This window comes from Sinocyclocheilus grahami, unplaced genomic scaffold, assembly GCF_001515645.1.
Source record: "Sinocyclocheilus grahami isolate Dianchi unplaced genomic scaffold, SAMN03320097.WGS_v1.1 scaffold577.1, whole genome shotgun sequence".
Lineage (NCBI taxonomy): Eukaryota > Metazoa > Chordata > Actinopteri > Cypriniformes > Cyprinidae > Sinocyclocheilus > Sinocyclocheilus grahami.
The window spans coordinates 502,298-513,834 of record NW_015505756.1 but is presented as its reverse complement, the minus strand read 5'-3'; the positions used below and the strand labels follow the sequence as shown (position 1 = coordinate 513,834).

At 45.4% G+C, this 11,537-nt stretch overlaps 2 protein-coding genes across 3 annotated transcripts in view; both read right to left on the bottom strand.

Moving 5' to 3' along the window:
- The window catches only part of LOC107556740 (TSC22 domain family protein 1-like), a 20,474-nt gene extending 15,889 nt beyond the window's left edge, over nt 1-4,585 (bottom strand). Inside the window, exons 1-2 of one of the 2 annotated variants that reach the window (XM_016239932.1) lie at nt 2,901-4,585; nt 1,021-2,040 (exon numbers count right to left, since the gene is read on the bottom strand). In XM_016239932.1, the coding sequence (XP_016095418.1) occupies nt 1,953-2,040; nt 2,901-4,264 (1,452 nt within the window). In that variant the 5' untranslated portion in view covers nt 4,265-4,585 and the 3' untranslated portion in view covers nt 1,021-1,952. Of the gene's footprint in view, nt 1-1,020; nt 2,041-2,900 lie in introns of those variants that run through there. The other variant, XM_016239931.1, reaches the window with a different exon arrangement.
- Nucleotides 4,586-4,838: 253 nt separating this feature from the next.
- On the bottom strand, nt 4,839-11,537 carry nufip1 (nuclear FMR1 interacting protein 1). The gene is made up of 12 exons (XM_016239914.1): nt 11,180-11,537; nt 9,949-10,025; nt 9,762-9,863; nt 9,583-9,645; nt 9,172-9,248; nt 8,850-8,942; nt 8,048-8,190; nt 7,820-7,960; nt 7,079-7,329; nt 6,309-6,371; nt 6,042-6,222; nt 4,839-5,014 (listed from the first exon to the last, which is right to left on the bottom strand). Exons 1-12 carry the CDS (start codon nt 11,367-11,369, stop codon nt 4,839-4,841), a joined length of 1,557 nt encoding a protein of 518 aa, XP_016095400.1. The 5' UTR covers nt 11,370-11,537.

The window sequence follows — 11,537 nt, the reverse complement described above, 5'->3', positions numbered from 1 at the left end:
TATTTTAGTTCTTCTTTCCAGCATTTTTAATGAGCTTTTAAACCATTTAGTGGACGCTTTTATCCAGAGTGACTCAGCAGTCCTGCAGTGTGACAAGCGTTTAAAATCTTGAGATCTGAATGAGATCATATATGGATAATAATTCAGCGTGTCACACCGCAGGCGCTGATCTGACAGAGCGAATCGCACAGGTCTGACCACTCACTCTCACACACACACACACACACACACACACAGAGACACACACACACACACACACACACACAGAGACACACACACACACACACACACACACAGAGACACACACACACACACACACACACACAGAGACACACACACACACACACACACACACAGAGACACACACACACACACACACACACACAGAGACACACACACACACACACACACACACAGAGACACACACACACACACACACACACACAGAGACACACACACACACACACACACACACAGAGACACACACACACACACACACACACACAGAGACACACACACACACACACACACACACAGACAGAGATACACACACACACACAGAGACACACAGATGGATGCTCCAGGCGTGAGATTATATGATTTAATCCAGAGACACGTGAGAGCTGAATGAAGCTGCAGCACGTCTGATGATCATCCAAACAACTAAACAACAAACATCAACAAGCATCCCTAATAAACACAATCACATCAAACATGCATAATAGCCTAAATACAATAAGATGGACAGCCTGGAAACAATATGAATCCAAATAACGTCTGCAAGTAGGCATGGGCCGAATACCGGCTTCAAGGTATACCGCGATTTGAAAATGTCACGTTTCAAAACCGCTAATATTTCCCGTTATAGCGTTCCTGCGGTATGCACTGTTTATCACTCACACACACACACTCTCTCTCACACACACACACTATACACACACTCTCTCTCACACACACATTCTCTCTCTCGCTCACACCCACTATACACACACGCACACTCTCTCACACACACACTCTCTCTCACACACACACACACACACACTCTCTCTCACACACACACTCACACAGGGCTGCAGTGAAGAATGCGACAGAGCGCAGCTGTGAGAGGAGATTCACTGACACCTACAGGACAAATTCAGCACTGCAGCTTCTGCAGCTCAACTCCATCACACACCTGAGTCACTCATGATCTCAGAAAACATCATGCAACTCAAATACAAAACATGCATGACAATAACCGGACCTTCCTAAGATCAAGACAGCACCTAATATCAGCTAATAACAAGACAATACAAAACAAGCAGAAATACTGTCGCTAGATTGAGATATCAAAGCAGCGCTGCAGTCTTCAGCTTAATTTCCTAATAGTGGAAACCATTTGACTTCTGTAAGGTGATGTGACTGTGAGCACTGCTGCTCTTCTACAAGATGAATAAACGTAAGTGAACAAAACTGAATGACTATTAACTGAACATGATTCAAGACCAAGAACATCATTTAAGAAAGTAAAGAGAGTCAGATTGAGGTTTCATGTTCAATATTAATAAGGAATATCTGAATGAATCAGCTGAAGTCCAGACCGATGCTGATCACTGCACTGATTACATACATGAGACACGGCGATGGACTCGCACATCAATGATTCAAGCACACACGGGTCATGTGACGCCGCTGGGGTTTTTCCACTGGACTGCACACAGAGCATGCAAACAATAAACACAGGAGAGCATCAACACTGCATTAAACCCCTGCAGGACATGATCAGTGTAGCATCTTCATCCTCATCCTCATCATCACACGCTCACAAGAGCCACACTGCATCTTCTGCTGAGTCACTGCAGATGCGTCACTATGGCAACCAGACGGTCCACACGTCACTCTAACACGCTAGTGCTGCTGGCCACACGGCGATCCTGACACGCTTACTCCGAGTCTTCAGCAGGCCGACAGTTTTAAAAGAGGAGGAGGAACAGGAACGAGACGAGTGAATTATATTTAGAGGCACTGGACTGACCCGACCCGGACCACAAACAGAACAGCCTGAAGTGAAGAACAGAGCGACTCATTCAAGGACAAACCACTGCACTAATACACACGCAGCTGCAGGGCCAAACAACTCCACGTCATGAAGATTACTACTGAAACGTGACGCAAGAGAATGAGAGTTCTGCATTACAGTACCTTGGGGTTTAATGTCATGTTAATGTCACAAAAATATTAATGGTCCCAAAAATAGGACTGCAAAATACTAAATTATTCTTACTTTCTCTGATTTTGTTTTGAAATATGACCTGGACTTTATGAGATTCACCCTTCAATGAGGTCAGATACAAAAAAAACATTTTGCATTACTTGAAATAATAATAATAATAATATTATTAAAAAAAAAACAATACTTGAAAAAAAAAGGGGGGGAAAGACATTTATAGATATATTTTTTTAAAAATTCAATAAAAAAATATATGTATTTTTTACATCAGGTTTAACTTGATGTAAAATAACTAAAAAAATTAATACTATATTATAAACTATATAGACATTTTTTAAATATTAATAAAATTATATATATATATATATATATATATATACACACATACATACATACATATATAATTTTTATTTAAATAATTTAAATTTATATATAAAAAAATATCAATAAAATAAAATTATAGACATTCTAAAAAAATTATATTATATATTTCTTAAATATATAAATAATTTTTATATAAAAAAATAATTAATTTATATATAAATAAAAATATCAATAAAATAAAAAAAACTTAAAAATATTTTTAAAAATAAAACAAAAATATGAATAAAAACCATAAAAGCATCTCAATTATCCTAAAATAACAGTCATCAACCCCCCGCATCAGGCAGTGTCTGAGCTTGTGTCTCACCTGTCTTCATCTGCACTCGAGACCGCCGCCGCAGCATCAGACGCAGCCGGCCCTGCGAGGCCTGCCATACCTCCTGCTGCCAGCCGCGGCAGAGAGAGCAGCGTGTGGTGCTGCAGCAGGAGTCGCTGCGCATCTTCCAGCTGCGAGGCCGTCACATACGCGGGGCCCGCCGGGAGGAGCGGGGCCCTCAGCAGCAGCGGCTGCAGGTGGCTCAGAGCGGCGGAAGAAAACAGCTGGGCTCCAGTTGGGTCCGGGTTGATGCTCATCTGCGGGCCGGGAACCTGAGGCCTCGGAGACACGGCCCCCGGAGGAAGCCCTGGCACAGCTCTGGGTGACACTGCACTTTGAGCTGCGGGCTGGACGCTTGCCGGCCTCGGGGTGTATTCCACCGGAGGTCTGGTGCTGGCAGGGTAGCTGCTCTGGGCCTCTACACTGTAGGGTCGCCCCGAGGCAGAGGAACTCTCAGCACCCGACAGAACGGAGGGCGGAGGAAGCAGGTGAGCGCCCGGGTCTGGAGCGTGCAGACCGACGCAGGCCTGCTGAACGTCTCCGCCGCCACTCAAAGTGCTCCCGGAGGAGCTGCCGCTCGTGGTCTCGTGCTCGGACTGAAGGACGCTCTCCACCGCTCTGTGCGCGGCGGCCGCGACGTCTCCAGCCGGGGCGTCTTTCTCGTAATACTCCGTGCAAGTCCAGCGACCCTTCCGAAACGGCTCCGTGTTGGAATCGAGCTTCACCACCCTGAAGCGAGAGGCGGTGGTCGCCGCGCTCGCGGTCGGAGGATTTGCGGGTGCAACCGGCATCACGGTGGGGACCGGAGCTCTGGCGGCGTCCGGTACCGGTGCAGCGCCGCCTGCCTCCGCAGCTTGCACGGAGCGCCCGCTCGAGGCGGGGATTGCTGAAGCAGCCGCGGGGCGTCCGGTCTTGTGGTGATGGTGGTGGACGCCGTTGACCAGGTACCCCTGCTGCATCACCGGCTCGTTAGGCGACGCGACTCCCGGCGTCTCGCCCCCCTGCAAGCTATTCAGCGTCTCCTCCGACGAGCTCCTCTCAGGGACGCCGGTGTCCGTGGCCCGGGAAACCGACACGTCCAGGATGTCGGACGAGGACAGGTCCTCGGTGTGCGACTCGTCCATGTCGTCGTAGCTCTCGGTGTCTTCGGCGAGGCTGTTGCTGGCGCTGGCGGAGGACCCCTGCGCGGGCAGCACGCTGGTGATCTGGAAGCCGCTCTTCTTCTTGAGCTGCGTCGCGGCGGGCTGGAGGCTGAGGCTGTGCGGCGGGGGCTGAGCGGACGTCTGCTGCTCATCGGAGCCGGACACGGACGGGTGGGACATCCTCCTGCCGCCGGGGGACTCGGAGTGATGCATCCGAGAAACACTACGGTAAACGGTGAACTGAATCTGATGGACACGCTACAGTCCGTGCAGTGACGTCGTTAGGAAGCCGCGTGTAGTCCCCATTTAAAGCGCAGACAGCTGCTCCACAGACGCTCAGCGAGTGTTTGTGCGAAATAATGCAGGCTAGCTCCTGGTTAGCACACCAAACGCGGCTGCTGGTTACCTGGCAGCTAACTCAGTCCCCAGCAGCGTGTGTGCCGACAGAGAAGCGCGCAGGCGTCAGAGACGGCGGATAAATGAACACAAACAGACGCACTCCCGATGTGGCCGAACACGGACTCAGACCGGGGTTTAAATGTAGTCCCCATTTAAAGCGCAGACAGCTGCTCCACAGACGCTCAGCGAGTGTTTGTGCGAAATAATGCAGGCTAGCTCCTGGTTAGCACACCAAACGCGGCTGCTGGTTACCTGGCAGCTAACTCAGTCCCCAGCAGCGTGTGTGCCGACAGAGAAGCGCGCAGGCGTCAGTGACGGCGGATAAATGAACACAAACAGACGCTCTCCCGCACTCCCGATGTGGCCGAACACGGACTCAGACCGGGGTTTAAACCCGTTCTCCGCCGCTGTCTGCTCTCTGGCCTGCGTGAGGATGCTGGAATGGCTTCGTTCGCAGCTTTGCTGTCTCATCACTACCGACCGCTGTTAGCACGCTAACCGACGAGCTAGCAGCTGCGGTGACGCCAGCAGGGGGCGGGGCCGCGGCGCAGGACACGCCCATCGCTGATACATGACGGACAAACATTCAGTAGTTTAATCCTTACATTATTTTTATTTTAAAAATGGTACTATATAAACGTTTATTGTACGTAAAAAAATATATTAATATTTTTTACATGGACTTTTATAATGATAATTGTTTCAAGTGACATTAAAGTAATAACATTGCAGCGCATCTGTAACGTAATTCTAAAATGATACATTGTGAAGCTTTTTATCTTTTTTACATAGACATTATGACAAATGTTAATTAACCTTTTTGTAAAATTAAAATCAGATTCTGATTTAAATGCAAAGCATTTTATCATCATTTTCACACCTTTTTTGTGTAAATAAACCTCTATACCAGGCATAAATAGTTAATGCGGTAAATTATGCTGTAATACTATTCTTTAGGGCTTTTATTTATACTTACATATAGTTTAAAAATACAGAGGTTTGCTCAGTAAAATTAACATTTAAATAAAGATATCTGTATTCACGGTTTTGTGGATAAGATTTTACAATTAGGTTCCATTAGTAACTAACATCAACTCATTAATCCTTGTTGATAGTTTAAGAATTCAATAATATTAACAGATGCAACTTTTTAATAATGTATTAGTTGATGTCGGAATGAACATTAACTGATTATGATTTAGATGCATTTTTCATTATTCATGAAAATTACCATTTTGTGGACAAAGACAGAAGTGAGAACAAATCCACAGCCCGTAAAGTTCATATTTATTTATCTGCATAATACAAAGGCACTATTATAATTATAATCACAGATTCACACAGGGCTTTATTTACTGCATCTGAGAGAACTACAGTCAGAACATGAGCTCAAACTAATTCCTATCCATTCATTAGTTATGAGTCTTTTCTTTTGAAAGGCCAAACACATGATTAGTAAATAAAAATAACAAGTGGAAGAAAAAAAGGTTTCTGTGCCATCAGGAGGACTCGTCACACACTAAGCGCTGAGCAAACAGCTGCTGGAACACGCCGCGGCGCTCCGGACTCTCCTTCACACGCGTGTTCTCACCTGCGCTCCTGTCACAGTCTCCACTGAGGTCCTCATCTGACGCTCGCTCAGCGCTTGTGTTCACAGACACACTGATCTCACCAGAGTCTCGAGCGGCCAGACCGAAGAACCCGCTGCGCACGATGAAGCGGACGCACTGGAGAACCACGTTCCTCTCGTGACGGATATCTGGAGCCAGTAGCTGCACGACAAACACACATTCAGACGAATCATGATGTGTAATACTGTGAAATATTATAATAGATGTTTTCTATGTGAATCTCTGTTAAACATGAAGCGGACGCACTGGAGAACCACGTTCCTCTCGTGACGGATATCTGGAGCCAGTAGCTGCACGACAAACACACACATTCAGACGAATCATGATGTGTAATACTGTGAAATATTATAATAGATGTTTTCTATGTGAATCTCTGTTAAACTGTAATTTATTTATCAGCATTACTGCAGTCTTCAGTGTCACATGATCTTCAGAAATCAGTATAATATGCTGATCTGCTGCTCGAGAAACATTTCTGATTATTATCAATGTTGAAAACAACCATATTTTTGTGGAAACTGATGCATTTCAGGATTCACAGATGAATAGAAAGTTCAAAAGAACAGCTTTTATATAAAATAGACATCTTTTGTAACATTATAAACGTCTTTACTGACACTTTTGATCAATTTAATGCAGCCTTGATGAATAAAAGTATCAATTTCTGTCACAAATAAAAAGAGCCACACAAATACTTTGTGTAAGAAAGCAGTGTGAACATTCTGCTGAATATCTCATGTTGTGTCCACTAAAGAAAGTCTAAACACAGGTTTAGAATAACATGAGACGGTGAGTAAATGATGAGAGAATGTGTGTCAGTGTGTGTCTGTGTGTGTGAGTGTGTGAGTGAGTGAATGAGTGAATGAGTGAGTGTGTGTGTCTGTGTGTGTGTATATCTGTGTGTGAGTGAGTGAGTGTCTGTGTGTGTGTGTGTGAGTGAGTGAGTGAGTAGTGAGTGAGTGTGTGTGTGAGTGTGTGTGTGTGTGTGTTCACTCACCATCTCTAGTAGTGTTGGGCGATGTCTCTGTGTTTCAGCAGGTTTACAGGTTTTACCGCCTCGTCCTCCTCTCGCCCCGCGACCACGACCGCGTCCTCTTCCTCTGCCGGCCGGGGCATGATGGGATTGCTGTGGTGTGTGTGTGTGTTTCTCCTCGTGCGGCGCTGGGATCCTCTGGACAGGAAGTGGATGAGGATTCAGGAGCGTCTTATTCTCCTCTAAAGCCTGACTGACTCTCAGCACTGGAGCGTCTGTGACGGAATAAAACGTGAGAAATATATGCAGTTTCAGCAGCAGGGCTTTAATAGGCACAGAGAGCAATATAAAACATAAAAACACATTTTATTTTGTCAAACTATTCTTTTAAAACTGAATAATGCACTCTGAATCATTTTACACCATATCAGCATCAGACTATAAGACGATATTAAAGAGTAATACGATTTCAAATAGTCTGAATAACAATAATAATTCAATGAATTCTATAATTTAACTTTTTTGTTTTTTTTTACAAAAATTAAAAATAGATAAAAAGAACAATTATACACAATCTTTCAATTTGATAAAAAATCTAACATTTTCTTTGTACAATGCATTAAAACATATTGATATATCACATGATGCTGTATTGCAGTACAGAATTTGTATCTGGATGTTTAGTGTAATTGTTATTTTTTTGACTCTGATAACTAGAATAGTGTTAACACTGAGCCCTGCTGATCATCAGGACCGAACTCATACCGTCTGTGTCTCCTTCGCTCTCGCTGGAGGTCATATCGTCCCCGTAGCTGGACATCAGTGACCCGAGGGCAGAGGTCACGCTCTTGGGTGCGACAGTGAGTCCAGTCGGCGTCTGCTGAACAGACTCGTCCTTATCAGACTCTGAAAGAACACAAACAAAGTCTGTTTGACCGAACGAAGCACAGTTCTGCATCACATCATCATCATCAGCAGAGAGCTGAGACGGACCGGGGTCACTGCAGACGAGAGCCGCCAGAGGATCTCTGTCCTGATGCGGCCGCTTCAGATCCGTCTCAGAGCTCGTGTGATGACGGGACCCTTCACATCTCCAGCGGTCAGATCCTCGTCCCCTACCGCGGCTCCTGATGCGACTGCACACAGATCACATTCAAACTCACTTAAACAATGCAGTGAAAGGAATCGTACACCAATGATCTGAAACTGTGCTCATCCTCAGGCCGTCCGAGATCAGGATGAGTTTGTCTCTTGAAGAAATGTAGCACTGCATCAGTGTCTCAGCAATGGATGCTCTGCAGTGAATGGGTGCCGTCAGAATGAGAGTCCAAACAGCTGATAAAAACATCACAATAATCCACAGCACTCCAGTCCATCAGTTAACATCTGGAGAAGACAAAAGCTGAAACACATCCAGCATTAAGACGTTTTTATACGAGTCCATAATAACGCTTCCTCCAGTGAAAAAGTGTTCTGGTCTGAATCAGGAGAGAAATCTGCACAGATCAAGCAGCGTTTACAAGCCACAACAGTCCAAAACTTTTGTCTTCTCCAGATGTTAACTGATGGACTGGAGTGCTGTGGATTATTGTGATGTTTTTATCAGCTGTTTGGACTCTCATTCTGACGGCACCCATTCACTGCAGAGCACCCATTGCTGAGACACTGATGCAGTGCTACATTTCTCCAAACCTGATGAAGAGACAAACTCATCCTGATCTCGGACGGCCTGAGGGTGAGACCATTTACAGCACATTTTCATTGTTGGGTAATGATATGAAGATCAGAAACGCACCCGAACTGAGCCGTCTCCAGCACGTCTCCTCGCTGCTCCTTCATCTCCATAAGCTTCAGCTTCTTCTCTATGTTTCTCAGCGTTGGGTAGTTTCTACACATATGAAGGAATTTAATAACGACACTATCGTCTTCCGTTTACAGCTGAAAGTTAATTTTGCATCATTTTCCTGTTTATTTCTATGAAGCTGCTTTGAAGCAATATGTATTGTAGAAAGCGCTATAGAAATACATGTGACTTGACTTATGTTCCATGAAAATTTTTTTTTGTTCACTTGAATCTTTTTCCTAATTATTTACAAAACTGCACACGTCCGTCTCACTTGCGTCTCTCCTCTCTCCATCTGGAGATGTCCTCTGCAGTGTCCAGTTTGATCCTCTTGGCTCCTGGAGCGTGATTCTGCAGGAGAACAGCAGCGTCACACACTCAACTTTAAACATTTAAGACGTGTTCACACCAACTATAATGATATATAACTATATTAGTGTCCAAACCAGTGGATGACAATGTTCTGTTTATTATAAACACACTGCAGTTTAGTGTTCTGTCGCTTTAAATGCTCGAGCTCTTTAAAGTCGGATGGATTCTGATTAGCTGTCAATGTTTTCAGCATTTTTAAAAACACTCTGAAAGTGATTGCAGTGATTGTTCCTCTGTCTCATCATCATTATTGTTGTGGACTTCTCTTAGAGACCTGTGATGTTCAGCATGAGCTTCTGAAGGGGACACTCACGTTTCTCCAGTGGATCTTCACCAGCTTCTCGTGTGCAGTGAAGAGACAGTCTTCTACAGAGCACTGCAGACACACAGAAGAGCACTAATGAGACGCTGTACAGTACGTCACAGACGTCTGAAGGACAGCTGCATGATCACATGAACGAGCTGTGGTGCGTGTTGATTACGGCGGATCACCTTCACATGCTGCGAGATGTGTTCATCGTATTTGTCTTGAGTTTTGAAGCCTCGGTCACAGGTGTCACAGAAATGACTGAACCCAGGCTCTTTCTGCTGCTTCTGCTCAAACGAACACATGGAACCTCACTTCACATCATACATGACTGCAAATCAACACTCATAGAAGATCAGTGTCTGGATTTACCTTTCCACCCCAGTGATGCTGCGCTGAACCCCGCCAGCCATGATGAGGAGGCTGAGGATGGTGATGATGAAGATGACCTGATAGAAATGACATGAGGTCAAAGAAATTATTATAAAACTCACTGTTTCATACTAACAACTATATCAACAGTGAACTAAACACGAGCATACTAAATGAACAGTTAACCAGGTATATGATACTAACTGGACAGTTCACCGGCTACATGCAACTAACTGAACAGTTCACCGGCTACATGCTACTAACTGAACAGTTCACCGGCTACATGCGACTAACTGAACAGTTCACCGGTTACATGCGACTAACTGAACAGTTCACCGGGTACATGCGACTAACTGAACAGTTCACCGGGTACATGCGACTAACTGAACAGTTCACCGGGTACATGCGACTAACTGAACAGTTAACTGGTTACATGCGACTAACCGAACAGTTCACCGGTTACATGCGACTAACTGAACAGTTCACCGGCTACATGCGACTAACTGAACAGTTCATCGGCTACATGCGACTAACTGAACAGTTCACCGGGTACATGCGACTAACTGAACAGTTCACCGGGTACATGATGCTAACAAACTGATTAGATTACTAGGTATGTGATACAACCTAAATGAACAGTTTACTGGGTGTGTGATAATAACTAACTAAACAGTTTATCGCAGGGCTGCCCAAACTCGGTCCTAGAGGGCCGGTGTCCTGCAGAGTTTAGCTCCAACTTGCCTCAACACACCTGCCTTTAAGTTTCTAGTATGCCTAGTAAAAGCTTGATTATCTGGTTCAGCTGTGCTTAATTGGGGTTGGAGCTAAACTCTTCAGGACTGAGTTTGGGCAGCCCTGGTTTATCGGATACATGATTCTAACTAACCAGGTATATGATACTAATACCTAACTGAACAGTTAACCGGGTACATGATACTAAATAACTAACAGAGCAGTTAACTGTGTACATGATAATAACTAACCAGGTACATGATACTACAAAGTGAACCGTTAATTAGGTTCGTAATACTAATTAAACAGTTTACCAGGTACATGATACTAACTGAACAGTTAACTGGGTACATGAGACCCTGTGGGAGCGTGATCAACCTTGTGAATGGTTCTTCAGAACTAACCCGTGGTACCCGTCCAGATACACATGACAGTGCCATGTGCTAAAGGCACCTTACAGAACACCATGGTATTACCCTGGTACACTGAGCTCGTGTACCTGCGTACTGCTGCGGCTGGTGGTGGCCGGGCCAGGGTCCGGTCTGTGCCGGTTGAGTCCAGCTCCAGTCTCGGGACGCCTCGAACCTGCGGCTGCTCTGCGGCGTGGAGCCGCTCCAGTGAGGTGCCGCTGGAGGTGCCGCTGCTGCGCTGAAGTTCGGCGGCGGATACCGCTCGTGTTCCCCCGTCATGACCGACACAGCGCCGCTCGAGTTTCACACCGGTTCCGATCAGCGTTCTTACAGTCACATAAACACAAACATGTGCTGCAGAAACATGCTGCGCTACACACGTGCGTGCGCGTTCACCTCTACGTCACTTCCGCACCGCGCTGACGCTAGATGACGCTGTACGTCACG